Source organism: Heloderma suspectum, chromosome 15 (genome assembly GCF_057233095.1).
Source record: "Heloderma suspectum isolate Gila_16-S chromosome 15, 16-S_ref, whole genome shotgun sequence".
NCBI classification, from domain to species: Eukaryota; Metazoa; Chordata; class Lepidosauria; order Squamata; family Helodermatidae; genus Heloderma; species Heloderma suspectum.
Genome location: NC_139472.1, coordinates 9,302,651 through 9,326,055, shown reverse-complemented (window position 1 = coordinate 9,326,055; position 23,405 = coordinate 9,302,651). Strand labels below are relative to the sequence as shown.

At 47.9% G+C, this 23,405-nt stretch overlaps 1 protein-coding gene across 1 annotated transcript in view; it reads right to left on the bottom strand.

Annotated features, from left to right (window-relative positions):
* DISP3 (dispatched RND transporter family member 3) overlaps positions 1 to 23,405 on the bottom strand; it is a 60,123-nt gene that overhangs the window by 5,317 nt on the left and 31,401 nt on the right. Inside the window, exons 3-19 of the mRNA XM_084822283.1 lie at positions 21,562 to 21,781; positions 19,462 to 19,598; positions 16,878 to 17,012; positions 15,532 to 15,692; positions 14,536 to 14,675; positions 12,932 to 13,077; positions 10,247 to 10,405; positions 9,174 to 9,274; positions 8,731 to 8,791; positions 7,659 to 7,787; positions 6,124 to 6,260; positions 4,540 to 4,721; positions 3,860 to 3,990; positions 2,546 to 2,721; positions 2,295 to 2,421; positions 1,431 to 1,576; positions 40 to 199 (exon numbers count right to left, since the gene is read on the bottom strand). Coding sequence (XP_084678409.1) covers positions 40 to 199; positions 1,431 to 1,576; positions 2,295 to 2,421; positions 2,546 to 2,721; positions 3,860 to 3,990; positions 4,540 to 4,721; positions 6,124 to 6,260; positions 7,659 to 7,787; positions 8,731 to 8,791; positions 9,174 to 9,274; positions 10,247 to 10,405; positions 12,932 to 13,077; positions 14,536 to 14,675; positions 15,532 to 15,692; positions 16,878 to 17,012; positions 19,462 to 19,598; positions 21,562 to 21,781 — 2,448 coding nt within the window. The remainder of the gene's footprint in view (positions 1 to 39; positions 200 to 1,430; positions 1,577 to 2,294; positions 2,422 to 2,545; positions 2,722 to 3,859; positions 3,991 to 4,539; positions 4,722 to 6,123; positions 6,261 to 7,658; positions 7,788 to 8,730; positions 8,792 to 9,173; positions 9,275 to 10,246; positions 10,406 to 12,931; positions 13,078 to 14,535; positions 14,676 to 15,531; positions 15,693 to 16,877; positions 17,013 to 19,461; positions 19,599 to 21,561; positions 21,782 to 23,405) is intronic.

The window sequence follows — 23,405 nt, the reverse complement described above, 5'->3', positions numbered from 1 at the left end:
CGTCTTTAGACCTGGAGGGGAAGGCAAAGCCCCACTTACCAATGATCTCCATGAAGATCTGCTTCCAATGTTCACAGGTCTGGAAGCCCCGGCGCAGTGCTGAGCCTTCAGGGAACTGCTGGAGCTGATCCTGGAGGAACGTTTCCCACCTGAGGTAGTCGGAGTAGGTCTGGAAGGACGATTTCCCCTTGTAGGTCGTCTGAAACAGGAGGTGGGTAGATGGCTAGAGAAGAAATGTGCGCATACAGGCGACCTGTGCATTCACACACACGCGCACACAAAGAAATCAATACATAGACACACAGACACGTGCAGACAGACATATATACAAAAACGCATGTACACATAGACACAGACACACACACAGATACATAAATACACATACAGACATACCGACAGACAGCCATACAGACACACACAGACATATATACAAAAACACATATATACACACAGACACACACAGAGGCGTACATACACACAGACATACAGACAGAAACACACACACAGAGATACATGCATACACAGATACATATGTACACATAGACACACAGAATCATAGAATCATAGAATCTTAGAATAGTAGGGTTGGAAGGGGCCTACAAGGCCATCGAGTCCAACCCCCCGCTCAATGCAGGAATCCAAGTCAGAGCATCAACTTGACACACACATAGAGAGAAATACATACACAGAGAGAGAGAGACAGACAGACAGACAGACAGACAGACAGACACGCATACAGACAAACACGCATACACACACACACACGCACACATTCATACAGAGACACACAGAGAGATAGAGACAGACACACACACACACAGATAGATAGACACACACAGAGATATAGACACGCATGCACGCGCGCGCACACACACACACACACACACACAAATATACAGACAGACACACACACACACACAGATCCTCCACTTTGGCACTTCCCAAGCAAGGGGAGGTGGGAATTGAGGAGTTCTTTGACAAGTGCAGAATATGGCTCTCAGGGGCTAAATAAAGTAGTGTGTGGAGACGATGAAACTGACAAGGATATTGACAAGGGGGGAATGTGCCCCTGTGGGGCTATGTAGCAGACAGGTGGACTTGCGATCACACGCACCTGTGCAAGATTGCCAATAATTTTGTTTTTTAAAAAAATTACAGCAACATTTGCACAAATTTCGACACCCCCTCACCTTTTTTTTTTTTTGCACAAATTGCTGCCGTTAAAAAAATGGAATCCGCTTATTGGCTCAACTTGCTACCGATCAAGTTGGCACCAAAGGGGAGAAATGGAACGAAATCTGCAGGGCTGCACTGGAAAAATCCATTGAGTCCCCCCCCCCAAAAGAGTGTTCATACATCCCCAGACAATTCCTGCTAAGAAAGTGCAAAGCACAAGCACTGGATAACAGAGTAGGGCCGGGAGGCCTCACCGACTCAAAGGCCATGGAGATCCACTGCACTTTGCTCTCCTTCACTCCCACTGCCCCATGGGAGAGCTGCCCCGGAAGAAGGTTTGGCTCAGGTAGATTCTTGCATGCAGGGTGTAGCATCTGAAGAACGGAGGAGATGCTGTAACCTGGAAAGAGGGAGAGGACTTTGTTCCTGAAACCCAGAATGCTCGCGTCTATGTCTGAAGAACTAAATCTGGAAAATTAGGCCCCACTTTTTTTGTCTTCATTCCCACCCACCACTGGAATATGCCCCCCACCCTGCCTCGCCCCCCAGCTTCTCCGAAATTTGGTCATTGCTGGAAGAAGTTCCGCACTCCTGGAGTATGGATACACCAGCAAAAACAGATGGCTCTCCAGAGGACTAGGAACTTGATTTCCTTTTAAATGAAAGATTAAACGCTCAGTAGCAAAATTTTATTCTATTGTTTTGGGGATTACCTGAAGAAGCCCTTAACAGATCAACTCTAAATTGTGAGTGGCAGAATGGAAGCCTTGCTCTATACCAATACAACAACAAGAAGAAGTTTTAATCAATCCTGGATTGCCTTATGGTTATGGTTGTTTGCTTGAGACGGCTTCTTCAAAGTGTTTTAGATATATGTTCTCTTGTGTATACTGTCTGCTCCTGTGGTTTTTTGTTGTAGTTTTTTTTTTAAAATGTAAATGGATTTTAATCTCTGTAAACTGTATTTTTAATGTTTTTAATTTCTGTAAACCACCCAGAGAGCTTTGGCTATTGGGCAGTATAGAAATGTAATTAGATAGATAGATATAAAGTACCACTGTCAACAGCCCAAAATGGCGGGCCATAAAATGGCAGCCTGCGAAGATGGTTCCACCTACCCGAAGGCAGGCATTGTGCTCCTCCTGGTTTGACCAGCTCAGTGTTGCTGGCAATGGCCTTGCAGATTCGGCACAAGCTGCCAATCTCTTTGAAGAGGTCGAATTCGTCATCATAGATGACGCTGCCCTTTCACAAGGAGACACAAATGGAGAGGGAGAAACATATGAGACAGTAGGATTCCCTGAGGAAGTGGGGCAGAGAAGGGGGTCTTCTTCACCCAGCCACCGACCAGGCAGGGAAGCACGTGTACCATGTCTCCGATGACGTGGTTGTCCATGGGCTGGGTACGGTTCACCCCAAGGATCCCAAACACCACAAACACCATGGCTCCTGTGTCTACCAGTGGCCGCACAGCTGGCTTCCCACAACTAGTGTTCCCACACGGGTTGAATCCGGAGGTGGCTGACAGCTTGGCTTTGGGGGAGGCTGGAGAAGAAACAAAAGGGCAGAGCAGTGATGGCTGTGCTGCAACAAAGGGGCCCAGAGGCTCTAATTTTTAATTATTGATTTAAGAACATAAGAAGATCCCTGCTGGATCAGACCAAGGTCCATCTAGTCCAGCATTCTGTTCACACAGGGGCCAACCAGCTGCCCATGAGAAACCCACAAGAAGGACACGAGCACAAAAGCACCCTCCCGCTCATGTTCCCCAGCAACTGGTGTGCATAGGCTCACTGCCTCTGGTATTGGAAGTAGCATAGAGCCATCAGATTAGTAGCCATTGATAGCCTTCTCCTCCAGGAATTTGTCTAGTCCTCTTTTAAAGCCATCCAAATTGGTGGCCATCACTACATCTTGTGGAAGTGAATTTCATAGTTTGTTCTGTGTGAAATAGAAATCCCTTTCAACTGTCCTGAATCTCCCACCAATCACTTTCATGGGATGACCTCTTGGGTTTCTTCTATTATGAGAATGGGAGAGAAATGTCTCCCTGTCCAGTCTCTCCCCCCCATGCATAATTTTGGACACCTCTATCGTGTCTCCCCTGACTCACCTTTTTTCTAAGCTAAACAGTCCCAGCTGTTGTAACCTTTCCTGACAAGGGAGTTGCCCCAACCCTTTCATCATTTTAGTTGCCTGGATTTTCTGCATTCACTTGAAACATATTTTGTTTATGCTGGATTGCAGGACAAAGTCCTCACCAGGCAACTTACTATCAGCAGTTTGAAAAAAGCACCACAGTAAAATAAACAATGAGACAAAGTTAAAAATGGGAAAGTTGGTACAACAGCAAGGGTGAATGCAGGGTGGCTGAAGCACACAGGAGATGATCTCCTCTGCATTCCTCCTGCCCTGTATTAGATAGGCGGACACCTCCGAGTTCGGAGGCATCCGCCTCTCCACATTGGATTGCTCCCTAAAACATTTTTAAAAGATACAAGTTCTGATAAGAACAAATTTACTAAACCATGGCTGGTCACTCAAGGAAGTGACCGCCCAATCAGAACACACCAGTAGTCTGTCCACACAAGGAAACAAGTGTGAAAGGTTTTCCCCTTCAAAATGTCCTACCACTCACGGATGCTGCGGGTGTGAAATGACACAGAAAGTGTCCAAGGCTCACCTCTCTCACTTGGCACATACAAGAAGCCTTTGTTGGGTCCGTCTGGGCTAGAGCTGAGAAGACAGCCAGGAGGAGTCATGCACACTCGGCCGTGGAAAGGGGGCTTGTGCGACTGGGCAAAATACAGCTTCCTGGAAGAAGGAGAAGCAACACATGACTGAGATTTGAGTGCTACAGGACAGCAGCCTCAGGGAAGGACACAAAGTATTTCAATGTCTAGATCTCCTCCCATCTCAGTAGAGTTGCCACAGGTTCTCTGCCTTTAACAAGAGGAGTCAACAGGTGAAGCCTCTCCTATGATCACAACACAACGAAGGCCGATGCCTCGCCTGTCCGTTTCTGTGTCTCGTACAGCTGTTAAAAGATGCAGAACCTCTGGATCTTTACCTAATGTTGCCCTCTGTATATGCAGGGGCTAGAGCAGGCTTTTTAAAAAAATTGCATGCATGTCTGCACAAAATTCACAGAACTTACTATAGGTGCATCAGCAAATGTCAAAACAATGCAGCCCTTTAAAAGATATGTTTAGCACGGACCACAAAAGGTAGCACGCATACGGACAGGATGATGTGTAAAATTTTAAACCAGATTCACAGAAATGTAACCAGAGGCTGCACTTTTCAGGTGCCCCCTTCAAGGGTTGCATCCCCACCTGGCCAGATTTTATTCCCATTCCTTACCGTGTGCGCAGCTGTTCCTTCGCCGCCACGTAGAAACTGAAGTCGAATTTCCACCCTCTCTTGGTGTCGCAGGACAGAGTGGTCATCATCCACTTCTTGGGACCCGTCTGTTGGACATGCCCTACTGTGGACATACAAGCGGTCAGCCTCTTGGTGAAGTTACCGTAAGGAACTCTATACACCTAAGCAATGGATTAATGAAAACAGAACACTTAACTACATGTGTCCGGAGCCAGGGAAAACAGGGCACAAAAGAGAGGTTATCATTACATCTTTCCTGTTTTGCCCTGCAAGAAGCCGCAGCCAGACAACATGAACTTTCAGGTATGGCCAACATACACGCACACAGCAATGGGAGAACGAGCAACGTTTGAGCTCATCTTGCCTTGATCTCACTCCCAAATGTGAGGGTCTTTTTTTCCCCACTTAGCAGGAAAAGTGTGCATTTTCGAACACACATTTTGCATGTGTGCAGCTGCAGAAGGGTGCATTTTCAGAAGTTTGTTTTGCACATGCAAATGCACCTTCAGGAAATGGTGAACATTCCCCCAGAATGTAGCTCCTGCTCACGTTCGTGTTTGCAAATGTGACACGTTTGCATGATTTGCAAACAGGAACAACATTTTCATTCCTGCCTGTGCACACTCACATCAGATTGTGTTCTAAAAATGTTGTGGAAGAACTTCAGAAAAGCCCTGCTGGACTAGGACAAAGTGCCAATCCAGCCTTTCTCAGCTCTGAGCCTACAGATGTTGTCAGATTGCAACTCCCATTACTGTCAACCATGCTGGCTGAAGATGATGGGAGCTGTAGTCCAACAACATCTAGAGCAGCCCTCTCTAACCTAGGAATATATGAGAATTTCATTTTTGTTCACAAAACATACAAGCACGTCCCATTCAGGGCCCTGAATATGAGTGCAAATACATATCCACCAAAAATATTCACAGAATGTCAGACACGTGCTCATGTTTGTCTCATTCCTGATTCCCAGATCATTTTGTGCAAATTTCCTAATTTGCGCAAATTAGGAGAGATCTGTGCAAATTTGGGGAAATTTGCACAAATCTCCTATTTGATCACTGCTTGATTTGCATCAATTTCCTATTTGCACAGAGTGAGCAGCGATCGCAAAAGGGAATCGTGCAAGAGAGGCAAGATGTTTGGTGAATCCTAGTGACCTCAAACATCACTCTTTCACCCATCCCTGCTCCAATCTAGTGCCCTCCAGATGTTTTGGACAACTCCCAGCATTCCTCACCACTGGCCATGCTGGCTGGGGCTGATGGGAGTTGATGTTCAAAACATCTGGAGGACAACAGGTTTGGGGAAGTCTGCTCTAGAGGGACCCAAGTTTGGGTAAGGCTTCTCTAGTCTATAAATATCAGAATGCTGAGCTCTGTGCTAACGTGTGGCAGTTGGGTGTGGGTACGCATCCTGGATCACACACTTCCCAACAGCACTTGGCTAGGACTATGGAGAAATAGAGGTTCCCACAAAGCAGCTTCCCCTCTCCTCTCCCCCGGGCTGATTTACGAAGCCGCCCTAAGAACAGCATCATTGACGGATGCTCTAGAAACTCACCTGAAAAGAGGGGACTTCCCCGTCTTCTGCGAGCACCATCTGCCATGGCGCTGGGACAGTTGCATTGAGGGAGAACCTGTAGACCACTGGCCTGCCTTTGCCTTTGGATCTGAAGATGTAGACTGTTCCCTGGGGGTCTGGAATGGATGGCACAATCAGGAGGACATCCCTGCTGGATCAGACCCAAAGCCTACCTAGTTCAGCATCCTGTTTCCTACAGTGGCCAACCAGATGTCCTAATGGGAAGCCCACAAGCAGGACATGAAGGCAATAACTCTCTCCCATGGTTTTTCCTTGGTAAATGGAAATCAAAGGCATGTTGCCTCTGATCCCGGCTGTAGTATACTGTCAAGTGCCCAGCCTCCAGGCATCTTAGTTACGCAAGGAAGATGTTCTCTTGGGAAATAGCTTTTATTATGCAAACCACAGCCAGATCAACAGCTCTTCAGGTTATGGACCTAATCAGCCTCCCACAACACAAAACTAAGTTCTCTAGTCAGCTTTGCATGATACTAATTAGACGACAAGAAGCACCCTTTGTTGAATGCACCTTGCTAGGATGTTGCAATGAAACTTCTTTTGAGTGCCCAACCTTTTTGACCTCCTCACTTCCCAAACTTGCTCCTCCCTTCTCGCCTGACTTCTGATCCTTGGGTCTGTCACTCCCAACTCCTCCCCTGCCATAAGATCTGGCATTCCCACAGCGGGAGAAGTTTCTGCCTGGCTTTGATCTGACTGATTAGCCAGCATCTGGAATGGCTCCTCTCTGCCACCGACTCTCTGCTCTGTCTCCTTCAGCCTTGGTGGCTCCCCCACCTTTTCGGCCTCTTCCTCATCTGACTCTGACTCTGTTCCTGTGCCTTCTCCGGGTGCTTCTGCAGAGATACTGATGTCATGACTAACTAGCAGCCCTTGATCCTCTTATTCCCCCGTAAGTGTGGGGCAGCCCCTCCAGGAACAAAATTACTTCTCAAAGATGGCCTGGCAAATGAACGAAGGAATGTATCAATAAAATGAAAGTAAACCCTTTGGGATATAAGAGCGGAGAGTGCTTCCCAGTTTTAATTCAGCTATCAGACGTTTCTGGAACTGTGCTGGATATCGGGGTGGGGGACATTTTTCTGTCAAGGGCTGCATTCCATCAAGAGTAATCTGTTGAGGGCCGCATGCAAAAATTGGCTGGGGGGGACCCTTCTCTCTCTCTCTCTCTCTCTCTCTCTCTCTCTTTCTGCCACTTAACCCCACCCCCATTCCTCCTTGCCTAGTGACCTGTTAGGGGAAGGGAAGATCACTCTTGCCACGTATCTTTCAGAGGGCCACATAAGGCTCACCGCTGTTCACTATATTCCTGGAGTGCTTGGTGCTAAAGACCCTAGTTAGCCTAGGGACTGATGATGGATAAATGGAAATCACTGCTCTGCTGCAAGAAGCCTACAAGGGCACGCTGTTGCGGTGAGGAAATCATCATCTGCATGTATGCACACATGCGTCTAGAGGGGAGGAAGGAATGGATGTGGGCAGGCTCATGAACTCACCCTGCACAACTCCGCCATCACCAGCAGCACTCCCTCGGCTGCCCCATGCCGGGGCCGATCCCCGCTTCTTCTTCTCCAGAGAGGTCCGGATATTATTCTGAAGAGTATGGGGCTTTTCCTGAAACAAGCCTGTCACACAAGGTTAGTCAGGGACAAAAGGGTATCCAGCGTCGACAGAAGTCCAGCAGGGTCAGGTGTCCTCACTCACAAATAAAGGAGGAACCCTGCCTGTAGACAGCTGGTTAGTTAGCAAAAATGTGGACTTCACAGAGCTCTTATATGCTGCTGGAAGCCACATAGAGGCCTGTGTTAATCCAGAAGAGAGAGCAGCTCTTAGATAATTCAGTAGGCTGCCTCACAGGGGAAAGTTGGTACCACGCAAGCTGTTTGATTCTGTTCAGGTCGCTCTGGTCCCTCTCAGATAAGAGTGTAGTGTTACATCTCCATAAAGACCTGGGAAGCTTCCAATCCCAGATTGGAATATTAGAGCCTCTTTCTCTTGAAAAAGGTAATTTATTGCCTTGACTGTGATGCTTTATGCATCCACTAGGGCATGGAAGAAAAGGTATATAAGCATTGTTTAACGCATGCCAAATTGGCCTCGCTCCGAGGGGCGATACGTGTTGTCAGCTTGAGAACTTTTGCTGATCCGAGGAATGAGTTCCTGTCTGTCTTTGGGGGCCCAGACAGACAATTCAGCTGTGTGTTGACCAAGGGGAAATGCGAGCTTTCTTTGCATATATATTCTGCATCCATTTTCTAACAATTAACTGTCATCTTTTTGCACAAGTGTCTTCGTTCCATCTTGGTAATCAAAAGAATTGACTTTGGGACCTGACGGAATCAAGACCCCAGATCAACACGCTATCAGTGCTAAGTCATGCAACTGCGTGCCTTATGTTGGAAACTCATTCTGCGGACAAATGCTTTGATGTTTCTGCAGTCTCCTTCAGGCATTTATTTCGCATAAATACAAGCCAAACCAAACCCTGGCTTGGGAGCCCGTGCGGTTCTGCCAGCCAGCAACGGGCCATTTCCTGTCATGACCTCTGGCCGGGCTCGGTCCACTCACCTGAGCAGGTGATGCAAGAGATTCCCTCAGCACTCAGGTTGTACTTGAGATCCAGTAGCACCTAGAAGTAGGGAGGGGCGAGAATTTCATTTCTGCTCACCATATGCGAGCACACCCTGTTTGCAACCTCAAACGTGAGCATGAGTGCTCACGTTCGATTTGCTCAGCTTTCTCCATTCGCGTTACTCAAATTTCCAAATCTGCACAAATTTTAAAATCAGCGCCGCCCCCCCCCCCTTAGCCTACGGGGGAAATGTGAACAAATTTGGGGTGTGTGTGTGCAACTTTCATGTTCAACAGCTGTTTGGCTTGCATACTTTTCCTGTTTGTGCAAAGTGAGCGGCAATCACAAATGCAAATGTAAATTGAGCGTGAAGCGAGCAGTGAGCGAATGTTCAAAGAACCTTGGTGAAGTCAAACCTCACTTGTGCCCCCATACCTACCTGGATGTTGGTGTCGGGCCGGAAGAGAAGGGGAGCGCGGCTAGCTGGGCAGAGGCGGCTGGCGAAGAAGACTGACAGGCTGAGGATCGACACAAACAGCCCTGCAACAAGGAAGGTGGTGAGGAGTGATGGGGCTGGGTGTGGGAATATACCCAGACTAAGCCGATAAGGCTCTTTCTCTCCACTTTCTAAATAGGTTTCCGCAGGGGTAAAATGGACTTCAGCCTTTCTCAGCCTCCAGATGTTTTAGACTGCAACTTCCAGCATTCCAGACCATTGGCCATAATGGGATTTGTAGTCTGGAGGGCACCAGGTTGGGGAATGCTGAGTTACATTACACCCCTGAGGAAACAGTGGTGGATGAAGAAAAGAGACACAAGCTTTTGGGATTACAGGGTAGGGATGTCAGAGAATTCCTCCACGGACCCGAATTCAAAAGAATCTGGCCTCCGGAGCCCGTGGAGGAACAGAGTACTTACCTCCGCCTTCCTGAGGAATCCTCCCCGGCTGTATCGCTGGCTGAGGCTGACTGACTCCGGACACAAATGGCATCTGTTACGCCATTTGCAGCCGTGACGCTCTTAGATCAAGCTAAATGCAGCCGTAAAAGGTTAGCTTAAACTAAGGGCTTTATGGCTGCAAATGGCGTCTGCTACAGCATTTGCATCTGTGGTTTTTCACGCGATAGGCCAGTCCCCTGATCATCTTCGTTGCCCTCCTCTGAACCTTCTCCAGCTTGTCTGCGTCCTTCTTCAAGTGCGGCGCCCAGAACTGGACAGAACAGGTCAGTCATAGAAATCTGAACTGATTTCAATCTGTTGTGGATTCCTCCAACATCTTTAGGCACTAGTTCGCCTACTGTCCACATGATTGCAACTGTTTTTAAAGGTGCAATCCCAGGCACATTTAGACAGAAATAAGCCCCACAAATCCCAGCATTCCCCAGCCATCTGGGGCATGCTGGAAGTTGTAGGGCTTTTTTTCTGTTTCAACATGCATAGAATTGTGCCCTAGAGACATAACCTGCAGTGGGGTTGAAAAGCAGACAATTGGAACAAATCCAGGTGGCTTACCAACGATCACCCACTTGCTCTTCACCGCTGACCACAGCACCCAGTACTGGAGAAGGTCCTGCAGGTGAGCTATCAGGTGCCCCTGGCTATTCTTGGTGGGGGGTTGGAGATTCTCAGGCAAAACAGATACCAAGGGGACATCCCCTATTTCCAGAGCGACTAGCAGCAGGAGAAAAAAGAAGGCCGTGTTGAAAGGTCCCACACAAGCAAAAGTCCATATGCGACCCCTGGGCTCTGCCCCCTGGTGACCCACCCACCCCACCCCGCCAGCCACCACTGGATGGCCAACCAAAGAGAAAGTCATTTTCTGTGATCTGAGCAGTCACATCTATGGACACATCTATGGGCACATCAAGTGATTCAGAGGATGAATGTACTCATTTTGCAAGATTTCAGTTTCTGTTGCTTTAAATCTGTTGCTGCAAATCTCTGCATTGCTGCTAGGTTTTAATTTTAATTTTTTATTTTATATTGCATTTTTAAACTTTTATATTGTGTCTTATCATGTTGTATTTTATAGCTTTGATTGTTGTGAACCACCCAGAGAGCTTTGGCTGTTGGGCAGTATAGAAAGATCCTTGAACGTGTACATTTCTGTATGCAATTTTGCCTAACATATACACTTTTTGCAAGTGTTTGTCCCTAAATATGATACATTTTAACGTTATTTCAAGTGAACACATGTTTTACGGTGTGCCCTTTCCCCTAAGTCACACACATTTTGTATGAGTTTGGGATTGTATTAAGGTTGGGATGAACCGAATTGAAGACTGGAAAAATCTCAAAGTTCAGGAGAACTTGAACTGAAGATGGGGAATAATGAGCAACCAAAACAGAGAGATTTGTCCATCTTTTTCCCTGCCCCTCAGTTTAGAATTTTGGAGTTAAGGACTATCCTCTTTTCTCCATTAGCATTGCATTCACACACTCCCACAAACAGAGAGCTACCTTCCCTGCTCTGTTGACCTGAGGGGCTCCTGGAGGCAATTGTCCTCCTGTCTATGACTATTCCAGGAAAGCAGCAAAGAACCCATTTCCATACATTACCATGCAGTGTAGGGATGGCATATCAATGAGGCCAGGTGCCTGCAGCATGAGTTTCAAGCTGTTTGTGGAGAGGCACCTGACCTCAGATTGCAAAAGGTCACGTCGCAGGATGGAAAGAACAGTGCTGAACATTCCCCAAAGGACAGGACTGCTGCAATGCAAAAATCCTCCCCACTAGGGATATATGAGAATTTCGTCTCTGCTCACAGAACACACGAGAATGCCCTATTCACACCCCAGAACATGAGCAGCAGACTGCATCTGCCAAGAATGTCCTCAAATCCTAGAGCATCTGCTCACGTTTGATTTGTGCAAATTTCCCCATTTGATCTTGGGCAAAATTTCAAAAATGCACTTTTTGTTTTTACACCCATGCTTTTTTCCCCATGGAGGAAATTAGTCCAACTTGGAAAATTTGCAGAAATTGGGGGGGAGGGGTGCCCAACTTTCCTGTTCGATGGCTGTTTGGTTGGACCAATTTCCCCATTTGTGTGAAATGAAGAGCAATAGCAAATGCAAGTGCAAGTAGGGATGGCGGAGAATTTCTCCACAAATCTCCAGGAGGCTGAATGCCAACGCATTCGGCCCCCCAAAATTGGTGGTGAAATTCTCCGCCCCCCGCCCCCCCCCCGGGATGGGACTTACTTCCCTCGAATGTCCCTCTCGGCGGCGGGTCCCAGCGGCGTTTCGGTGGTGTTTCGGCGGGGGCAGGGGCCGGTCTTCCAACTGGCTGCCGCCGCCGCCATTACAAAGTGAATGTAAAAAACACACACACACACACGTGATAGGCTACGTAACGATTTACGTAGCCTATCATGGCTAGATTTCCAAAGTCAGCCATGATAGGCTACGTAAATCGTTACGTAGCCTATCATGGGCGACTTTGAAAAAAAAAAAGCGCGTACGCAAATGGCGGCGCCCATGGGTGCCGCCATTTGCGTTCCTTATTTGGGCCTGGGTAGTCTACGTAAAGATTTACGTAGACTACGGCGAAAATAAGGGCAACGCAAATAGGGCGCTTCTCCCCGGCCTGAATTTCTCGGGGCGCTTCTCCCCCGCCTGAATTTCGGCCGGGCGAGGTGGGGCGCCTCCCCCCCCGGCCTGAATTTCGGCCAGGCGAGGCGGGACGCCCCCCCCGGCCTGAACTTCGGGGGGAGAACCGAAGCGCCTCCCCCCCACCGCGAAGCAAGCTGCGGGACCAGGTAAGTGACTTTCGTACATCCCTAGTGCAAACTGAGGCAAGACGAGCAGTGAGCTGATATTTGGAGAGCCTTGGCAAGCTCAAAGATCCCTCCTTCACCCAGCCCTACTCCCCACCCACTTTTGCAGTAGTTCAGCAAGCCTTTCGGACTCCCGGTTCTTTAACAATAGCAACAACAGTATGGCTTCCCCTACTTCAAGTGGGCTGCTGAAATGGGGAGAACTTGGCATCCTCAGGAGTGGACTTTTGCATGGAAGTTCAATTCAGTTCTGGTGCTGAGGACAAATTTCTAGCCTCAGAACATGCTCAGAGGCACCCCACTCTTTAATTCTTTTGCTCCTGGCTCTAGTGGATGGTTCTTAGAGATCTAGTAAAGAAACAAACAAACAAAGGAGATCTATCAAGCCTGAAATCTACCCCCCCTCCCTTTGACCTACCTGGTTCCTCTTCCACATTCAGAAGAGGAATATCGTCGTCCAGGTAAGGCAGAGCTCCCGGGCCTGGTACACTTGCAGCCTCTGAGGAGATGAACAGGCCATTCGAGATGTGCAAGGTGTTCTCCTGCGCACATTTCTGACTGCAGCTGCGGGCAGCAAGAGGAACAGATGCCACGTTAGCCTCTCAAAGCAATTTTCCCTCACAAAACAGCAGCAGCACGGCTTCGTTGGCAAAGCCAAGGACAGGCCAGCTGGGTCAGGAGGCAGTCGCACTCAAGACAGGCACCAGGTGTGCATGACTTGCAAGCAATTTCAACTGCTAATGCATTGGGGAGGTGAGATGGGGGGATGCAAAGGCTCCCCTCCCCATCAGCATCTTCCCATGGAGCAGAAGTTCATCTTGGCTGATAGGCAGAAAAGGAAGTGTGTGTGTGTGTGTGTGTGTGTGTAGAATAGAAGCAGCCTTCCCCCACAGAATGCCCTCCAGATGTGATATGGACAACTTCCATCATCCACAGGCAGCATGGCCAAGTGTACCAGGCTGGGGAAGGCTACTCTCAAAATAAATCCTCAGTGAACTCTCCCTACCTATTCCAGATGCACAAAGGGGTATTGAACCTCAGGCCCATGGGCTAAAGATGGCTTTCTGGGGCTCCCCAGATCCCTACACCCCCTTCTCCTGGCCTCACCCCCTATCCCCCAACCACCAATCATTGGGCAGTTTTCCAGGTTTTGTGCAGTTCCCCCCCCCCATTCTAAAAGGTTGACATACCTCTCCTAAGGCTTTCTGACTGCCAGTAAAAGCTTTAAGCTAAAATATGCTGGCCTTGTTGAGTAATTTGGCCCTGCCCCTTTTGCCTCTGGCCCCACCCACCAGTGGATTGTGGCCCCAGAGTGTTTCGTGGGAATGGAATTCGGTCCTTGGCCTGAAAGAGGTCCAAACTTCCCTGATTTAGAGCTTCAGCATGCCCAGTGTAACTTTCATAGAAAATCTCATAATCCTTTAGGGATGTCCAATACCAAGGAGTCCAGGTGTCTGGGGGCTTGCCGGATTTCTGCGGCATCCCCCGACTCAGCTTGCATTTCCATGTTTCGTCCTGAAATTTAGGAACTTTTTCAGTTCTTTAAAAATAAAATTGTAAAAAGCAGTTTGTGCAAATCACGGCAATTACAGCCTCCATTAGCGCAAATTACACAAACGACCAGTGAAATCTGCACAGATTATGGCTAAAATTTGCACAAATCACGCAAATCATGGCCTTAGTTTGCACAAATGGCTTTTCATGCGAATAAAAAACCACCCCCCAAATCTGCAAACTGGCCCGATTGATGCTGGGAATGTGAGCCAAAGTCCAGGGGGCAGCCTGGTGATGAAACCCCAGTGAATTTCACACACACCCCAACTGCTTCCTCTGACATCTGTACAGTCCTTGCAAAGTGGGGCACTATTATTATCCCCTGTTGCAGGTGGGATTCTGAGGCCAAGAGAAAGCATCTTGCTTAAGCCTTCCAGTGACAATCAAAACGGGGTCCTTCTGTTTCATAGCAGGGTCTCTTGGGCTCCCCAAAATATGTTTCAAGCTCACTCAAGAAGCCTCTCTCACCTGGCCTGGCAGGCATTTTCCAGAGGGGACAAGTAGAGAGACCAGATCCCGAGAGCTGCCGGCATGGTGAAGAGGACCGCCACCCAGCAGCAGGAAACTATCAGAGACATGAAGAGGCCAAAGTCATGGACAGCGGGGATCTGTGGAAAGAGCAGATGATATCTGGGGAAACTGGGCTGAAATCTCCTGGGAGGAACAAGGCAACACCGAGATTTGAGCAGAGAGAGGTGAGAATTTTGCTTCGGTTCATCTTTTATAAGAATGTGACAAGGTCTGCAATTGTCTTCATACTCAGGACAGAAAGAACTTGAGTTAAAAAAAAAAAAAGAATTCTGGGAGAAATTGAAATGGATATATTTCTCCATCCCTTGTTGTAGATTCATCCATTCCTTTTTGGCTGAGGAACAGGATAAAAATGCTTTAAAGGCACATTCCTATGCATGCTTAGACAGAAAAAAAAGTCCTACAACTCCAAGCATTTATTGATATAAAGAAGGAAAGAAGGAAGGAAGGAAGGAAGGAAGGAAGGAAGGAAGGAAGGAAGGGGCCGTATACATTTATCTTAACACCTTTGTGGTTTCAACAGGAGCTTTGGCATTATAAATCTACCATTGTGAGCCCCAATTCATGGGATCCAGTTGAAGTCTAGTGCAGCTTAGGGCGCAATCCTAGGCATGTTTGGACAGAAAAAAGTCCTACAACTCTCAGCATTCCCCAGCCAGCATTGTGTGTGTGGGGGAGTCCTACAACTCCCAGTATCCACAGGCAGCATAGAAGGGGAAGTCCGACAACTCCTAGCATCCCCAGCCAGCATGGGGGAAGTCCTACAGCTCTCAGCATCCCCAGCTGGCTGAGGCATGCTGGGAGTTGTAGGACTTTTTTCTGTCTAAGCACACATAGGATTGTGCCCTAAATGAATAAATATGTCGGGGAACCCGGAACTCGCTTGGGGATTTTGCCTCCTCCTGTTGGAGGAGATGAAAGGCGTGTGCTCACCTGCGAGAAGATGTTGGCTGCGTAGGCCGCGGCGGTGGTCAAGGAGGTGAAGAAGGTGGCTTTGCCAGCAGTCTGGATGGTGTGGATCATCCGCAGGTTCAGGTCTTTCAGGTGGGTGGCCTGCCGGTAAGTGTTGATGAAGACAAAGACGTCGTCCACACCTGGGATGATACAAGCAGAGGCACAATAGGGAAACCTCCAGAACCCTCTAGGATGGTGTGTTCTGTTGATTCTCCTGGGAGCTGGGACAGGGGTGTGGAACTTCTTTCAGCCCAAGGTCCAGGTTCCATTTCAGAGAGGCTCTCAGGGGCCACCTTCCAGTGGTGGGCGGGGCCAAAGGCAGAGGGGGTGGGTCCAAAGGCAAAAGGGGCAGGGCCAAAATACCAGCATCTCCTAGGGCTTAGTTCCTTCCTTCCTTCCTTCCTTCCTTCCTTCCTTCCTTCCTTTTGTATACACCCAATAGCTGAAGCTCTCTGGGTGGTTCACAACAATTCATAACATAAAATACAGCATAAATATTTAGATACACAAAATTTTAAAACCATTTAAATGGATACAAACAATTTCAATAAAATACTAAGCCTGTTCAAAGAGCTGGCATAAATGCCCCATCATATGCCATTAAATGTTGCTGGTCATAAGAGACCTAAGCAGAAATATGCTGGTGTTTTTAGTACATCGGCCCTGCCTCTTTTCCCTTTGGCTCTGCCCCATTTTTCTTTTGGCCCTGCCCACTGCTGGAATGTGGTCCCAAAAGCGTCTCCAAAACTGAATTTAACCCTCATGCTGGAAGAGAATCAACACACCTGCTATATCCACTTTCCTGGGAGTAACCCTGATTGAACTCAATGGGACTTACTTCTGAGTGGACCTGTTTAGGACTTGGGATGTCAGAGAAATCCACAATGGGAACCAAATGAGTTTGGATTTTCATGAATCCAACCTGCGGATTCCGCAAGGGACCAGCTTTCCCCCGTCGGGCGGATTCCACAGACTTGTGGACCGTTTTTCTGACTTGCCTGAATTTTGCACAAATTTCATCATAGAAAAATATGCCCCCCCCCAACCCAGCCAAAAATGTGCATTTCCTCCATAGACTAAAGCTTGAAAAGGTCATTTTGGGGGAATCCGTACAGTTTTGTATGTGCACATTTGCACACGTGCGAATTTGTACACATTCAGAAACAAAAAATCCAGTGCCGTCAATGGGCAGACGATGGAACGAAAGGCGCCTGACCATCTGCGAAATGCAGACGGAACAGATTTTACACCTGTCCACACATTCCTATGTAGGACTGCAGTGTCTCGAGAAGACCTTGATACCCGGGCAGGTCAAAGCAGCTTACCGATCCCAACTATGACAAATGCCGCTACTCCATTCAAGATTCCTAGGTACTGGATGCCGAACACCACGTGATACAGGAAGAGGGCCACGAGGCAGCTGAGCCCAATGCTAGTGATCCCAAAGAAAGAGAGGAACACTGGAGGTGGGAGACAGACAGGAAGGTGATGCCAATACCCTTCAAAGGGAACATGCCAAAAACATTTATGCTAGAGCTGGGTGCATATTTGTGGTCAGAGAAACTGGAAGGACAATTCTGCTGAATTTTTCCAGAGGGAGGAGAAATTCCCAATGGTTCCTCAGAGGAGTTCAGCATTGCCACTGCAACTGGCAACAGCACCTGTTTTTTTGGCTGTGGGTCCTTGTTTTGCAACGGTTGCAATGCAGGTGCGTGTGTGTGTGGGGGGGGCAGTGTTGTCTCTGGATAGCTGAAGGAACCTCTCCATGTTTTATTTATGGAACATATTTTTAGCCCATTCCTCAGCCAAAAGGTTCCTGGAGTGGCTTACATGCAATCAGTAAAGCAAGAGAGTCCCTGCCCGCAGGCTTTACAATCTAAAGAGACACAATGCACAAGGAAAAAAGGATGGGGAGGGAAGAGGAAAAAAAAATGAAGTCACGCTTCAGCAGGGCTGGTGGAAAGGCCTGGCTTCCCTTTCTTGTCTCCCTATGTAGAATGAGATACCCCGGATTTGGGGAACATGGCACATCTCCAACGGAAGGGATGGAGAAAGAGTTAGAGACAGAGAAGGAGGGTTCACACAATACCCCCAATACACATTGAGAGAACACATATGTTCATGTGTGGGGGTGAGGGCTGTAGCCCTGCTGTCTTATTTATGGAGGGTATGGCTATCGATAACTAGCAGTCATGACGTGTATGTATCACCTCCAGTAACAAGTGGGACAGTGCTATTGCACTCACGTCTTCCCTGTGGGCTTCCCAGTGGGGCATCTGGTTGGCCATTGTGGTAAGAGAACACTGGACTGGAGAGGCCTTTGTTCTGATCCAGCTGTATGGCTTTTCTTACATTCCGATGTTCACTGGTGATGCGTCAACATTGCCACCCACCCACATATTCGGCTGCTATACCCAATCGCCGTTCATGCATTCAGAGGTCATTTTTCCAATGCACTTTGGATGGATGAACTAGCCCACACACACAACCCTGTGATGCATGAGTGGGGGCCCGCTTGAGAGAGCTGTGAACTGGCTGAAGATGAAATGTCTTAGGACACCGGCTGCCTTGCTCTGTGTGGATTTGTGAAAGGGGCCATCAGCCTGGGCTGCCTTGAGACAGTATTTAGCCAGCACTGGGCTTGACAAAGAAATGTTAATAGCCCATAATGTTCTAGCAATGTGTCTCTTTGGCAAGATTCAAAGCCAGAGAAGGAAGGCAAAGTATCCCTGTGGGGGAAAAGCAAAACGAAAACAGTAGAACGCAGTTTGGATGGAGACTACGAGGGAAACAGAGAGCTGGGTTTGGGGGCTCTGTAAGCATCTTAGGGTGCTCACTGTACCACTAGACATCTGATGGGGAGCAGTGGTCTTTGGTTCACTGTTGGCGTGTCTTAAGCTGCACGACTCCACTTAAGATCAATCTCTGTGGTTGTACTCGTGCTGTGCCAAAAATTTCTCCCACATATTATTTTCCCATCATTGCCATTCGATTTGATAGGGAGGAAATTGCTTTCAAAAAAGAAATTCAATGACGAAAGAAATTTTGGAGAAATTCTCATGGGTTGGGTTTGGGTTACCTTACTCAGGAGGTGGCTGAAGAGTGTGCACACGTGTCCTGTTTGTCAATGTACAATCATTTCTCTGGCAGCCTGTAGCCTCCCTGGCTTCCCACACTTCAGTTAAAGCCCAGGGGAAGACAACATGAAGGAATTCCTCCCAAAGAGCTTTTTTAGATCAGGAAGTGTAGGCAGCCTAGGAGGCTGCAGAGCAATGGAGAGAAGTGTAATAGGAAGCACCCCAGCCACCTCGCAGTGATAGGTAAGCTCCAAAATGCATTACAAAACACCCCAAGGATGAGGCAGAACAATGGAAGCCTCTCTCATGGCGGGTGGGGAAACTTTCAGAAAATTGGAGCACAGGTTTTGGCAGAGGACTAGCTCCACCTCTTCCCTGGAGCTGGACACAGCACTGCCCCCCTCATTCCTGCATTGTGGTGGATGCAAAATGGGGGCCAGCTTGCCAACATAGTTGATGCTATTGCCACTTGCAGTGGCAGTACATACCACCCCCCAAAAAAAACAAATAATACCCTTAGGAAAAAAAAGGTGTGCCACACCTATGCCAATGGTGAGCCCTACCTGTGTGAAATTGTTGGAGAATTTCTCCTCCCCCTGGAGAAATTTGGTGAAATTGTCCCCCCAGTGTCTCTGCCTACAAATATGGTGGAGAATTTTGAGTGGCTGTTTGCGCACAAGCCTGAATTTGTTAACATAAATGCAAATGTTACAAAAAGTCCAACAGCTTCCAGTGCCCTCCATCCGAAGACAATCAAAGCCAAGTAAGCGGCACAGCCCTACAGTTTCTCCCTGCTCAGAGAAGAAGCCGGGTGAGAGTAACAGCAGCTGACCTGAGCAAGACGCAAGGATGTAGACCAGCACCGCGATGCAACTGCTGCTAATGAATGCCAGCAACATGTCATTGTTGAAGGTCGTCCTCACTTCATAGTCGAACAAATCCGTCCCGCCGTAGAGCACTTGGACTTTGCTGGCAAGAAACACAGGAGGAAAAGTTACGATGCTATTAAAAATATAAACACTTCCCCACACTCATGCTGAGTTCCTCCTCTGCATTTCCTAATATAATGCATTTTTGAATGTTATTTTCACTCATATGCACATTTTTATGTGCACTTTCCCTTAATAGATGCATTTTGTACACATTTTGGGATTGGAGAACTGCATTGAAAAATTCGGAGAAGTACAAATGTTGAAGGATAATTGCGTTTCGGTTCACAGATCAGTTCAAAAGTGTAGAATTAGGTAAGGTCACATTAAAATGGTTAGGCCTCATCTTCAGTACTGTGTCCAGTTCTGTGTGCCATGCTTTAAGAAGGATGCAGACAAGCTGGAGAGGGTTCAGAGGAGGGCAACGAAGATGATCAGGGGAATGGAAACAAAGCCCTGTGAGGAGAGACTGAAAGAACTGGGCCTGTTTAGCCTTGAGAAGAGAAGACTGAGGGGAGACAGGATAGCGCTCTTCAAGTACTTGAAAGGTTGCCACAGAGAGGAAGGCCAGGATCTCTTCTTGATCATCCCAGAGTGCAGGACACGGAAGAATGGGCTCAAGTGGGAGGAAGCCAAATTCTGGCTGAACATCAGGAAAAACTTCCTGACTGTTAGAGCAATACGACAATGGAACCACTTACCTAGGGAGGTGGTGGGCTCTCCCACACTGGAGTCATTCAAGATGAGGCTGGGCAGCCATTTGTCAGGGATGCTTTGACTTGGATTCCTGCATTGAGCAGGGGGTTAGACTCGATGGCCTTGTAGGCCCCTTCCAACTCTACTATGATTCTATGATTCTAAAATGTGAACTGAATGAATTTCTCCCCTGTTCCTACTGATAATATAGCAACCATCTTATACTTTCTATGGCTGGAAACAATCACAAAACATAGCATAACATGGATCCCCCTTCCAGCTCTTGACTAGTGGGTCAGAAGACAATTTGTGTCAATGACAGAAACCCTCCTCAGCTCCCCCACCTCAAGACCAGCAAGATCGGATTCTCCAGAAGGCAGAAACAATTGTCAAGAGACAGACAGAGAGAAAACAGTGAATTTTTTTCCAACTTCCCTTTAGAACTTAAGGTTGCTGGCTGATGGCTCGCCAAGCTGGCGATTCCACTAGGAATTCTAATTGGCATTTTATCATATGCAAGGAGCGCAAAAGGGCTAATAAGCAAGTTATTGAGGTGGTGCAGTGGCCTATGTATGATATATCCTGGATCTTCTGCAAAAAGAGGCTCCAAATAAAGATAATCCAAAATAATTAAAAATGAGAAAGACAAAGCCAGCACAGCCGAAGAGCGGCTGCAAGGCACCCTTCTCGCACATCCTGCCAGTTTGTCCCCCACTTTGCTTCCATTTTCCTCTTGGCACAATTTTATTTCAGGGCAAAGCAAAACGCCTGGCTCAGCTTGAGCCGTGAGTTTCAAATCGTCAGCACCAGAGTCAGTTGTCGATACTGGGGCTTAGTCTTGCAATGGGTACTCCCGATCATGTGCCGAGTGCCCTTCCTGCACCACAGAGTAACTGTAGTCAGTCTGCCCCACACATATATTAGGGATGTATGAGTGTTCTGATTTGTTTTTTCATTCAAATCTGCAAGCCCAAAATGTGAACAGGAGCGCCGTTTTCAGGAAAAGCTTGCACATTCCTAAGTCTGCAATCACATTTTTTGAAGTGTTTGCTGGAAAAATGTTCACCTCGGAATGCACACATTTCTGTACACATTTCCCCTAATGTGCACACTTTTTTAAAATCAGAGAACTGGATAGCAAAATCCAGAAAAGTGTGAAAAGAAAACGGGTGGATACTTGTGTTCCGGGTCGTGTGTTAGTTCAGGACGGGTGCAAGGAGTTGGTTGGGACCAAAATGCAAACTACATCACTTCCTTCCTCCGTTCCATCTTCCTCCACCCAGAAATGAAACAGCCCTCTTCCTCACCTAGTGGATTGCTTGGCCAATAAGGTCACATAGGTCACCACGAAGCTCTGGAACTTTTGGCGCTGTTCCTCCCACCGGTCTTCGACTGAGTAGTAACTGGGCAAAGGGGCCCCAAAGAGGATCTCACTGCGCAAGAGGGAGCTCTTCATGTTTTCCGCTGACAGAGCCTCGTCCACATACCAGTAGAATTCTGGGTGGGTCATGGCCAACTCTAAGGAACCTAGAGGCAGGCAGAGAAACTGGTGGGGTTTGAGGAAGGTCTGTTGTGCAGATGTCCATCACCAGGAAATCCGGCCCTTTGGGGGCTTGCCGGACTTCCACAGCGTGCCCAACTCAGCTTGCACTTGTGAGCCCAGCCGCGCAGTTTCCCTGAATTCCGGGACTTCTAACGTATTTTTTTTATTTGCGGAAATAGACATTTGGGCAAATTGCAGTCGCAGTTTGCATGATTTGCACAAATGCCGGCTGCAGTTTGCCCAAATGTCTATTTCTGCAAATAAAAACAACAACAGTGGCAAACCCACTAGCTGGCCTGAGTCGCTGTGGAGTGAGTCGGTCCAGCTGGCAGAAGACGGAATGGAGTCTAGGGGGCCGAGCTGACAAAACTTCAGCGAGTTTCACCCCACAGCTGGATTCCTCCAACATTCCTAATAGTAGAGCACAGTGGCACAGCTAGGGTTTGAGCTTGGGGCCAAATTCCAGGGCTCTGCAGCCTGGGGGGGGGGCACAAATGACCACACAGAGAGCAGTAGCTGATGAGGGCAGCAAAAGCCACCTCTATTTTATTCTTGTAGCCACGATGGTTTAAGTGAATTTAAAATGCAAAACTGCACATTCTCCAATTATAATTATTTTTATCAGGGTGAGCAAACCCCAGGGCCGGCCCTATCATGAGGCAGAGTGAGGCAGTCACCTCAGGCAGCAAATTCTGTGTATCATAAAGGGGCAGCAAATTGTTAGATATTTACCTTGCTACTGTATTTCTACTGGAGGGGGAGAGGTGCTTGCAATATTTTCTGCCACATGTACCAAAATTATTCAGCTAACTTTGGGTACTATCCACCTTGACGAGGGTGGATGGGGGGCACCATTTGCCGCTCTGCTTCAGGCAGCAAAATGTCTTGGGCCAGCCCTGGCAAACAGTTTATTTATTTGATTTATCCCTCGCCTTTCTACCAAAAAGCAGCACTGAAGGCAGCTTGCAAAAACAATTTAAAATGATTAAAAGACATTAAAAAAAACAATAACAATCTAACAATTATGGATAAAGAGCACCCAACCCATAGACCCACTTACAGGCCAAAGATATTCTTAAAGTGGTCTTTGCCTGCCGTCAGAAGGACAGCAGAGACCAAACCTAGCCTCCCTTGGGGGGAGGTCCACAGCCTGGGAGCGGCCACTGAAAAGGCCCTTTCTTGGGCCACCACCAAACGCACCCCTGCAGGCAGCAGTCTCGAAAGAAGGGCTTCCCCAGAAGATCTTAAGGACCGGGCAGGCTCACCTGGGAGAAGGCAGTCTTTCAGGTAGCCAGGTTCCAAGCCACATAGGGCTTTATAGGTCACAACCAGCACTTTGAATTCTGCCTGGAAACAGGCCAGTAGCCAGTGAGGCTGCTATAAAAAGGGAGTCACGTGCTCCCTGTAACCTGCCCCAGTCAGCTGTCTGGATGCAGCATTCTGGACCAGCTGAAGTTTCTGAACAGTCTTCAAAGGCAGCCCCATGTAAAGCACATTACAGTAGTCCAAACGGGATTGTTGCTGTTGTTCTAACATATCAGGAATGTAGAAGCAGTCATAAAGCATGGAATGGTGTTGAGGGAAGAAGAAAAATGTCAGCTGTGCATT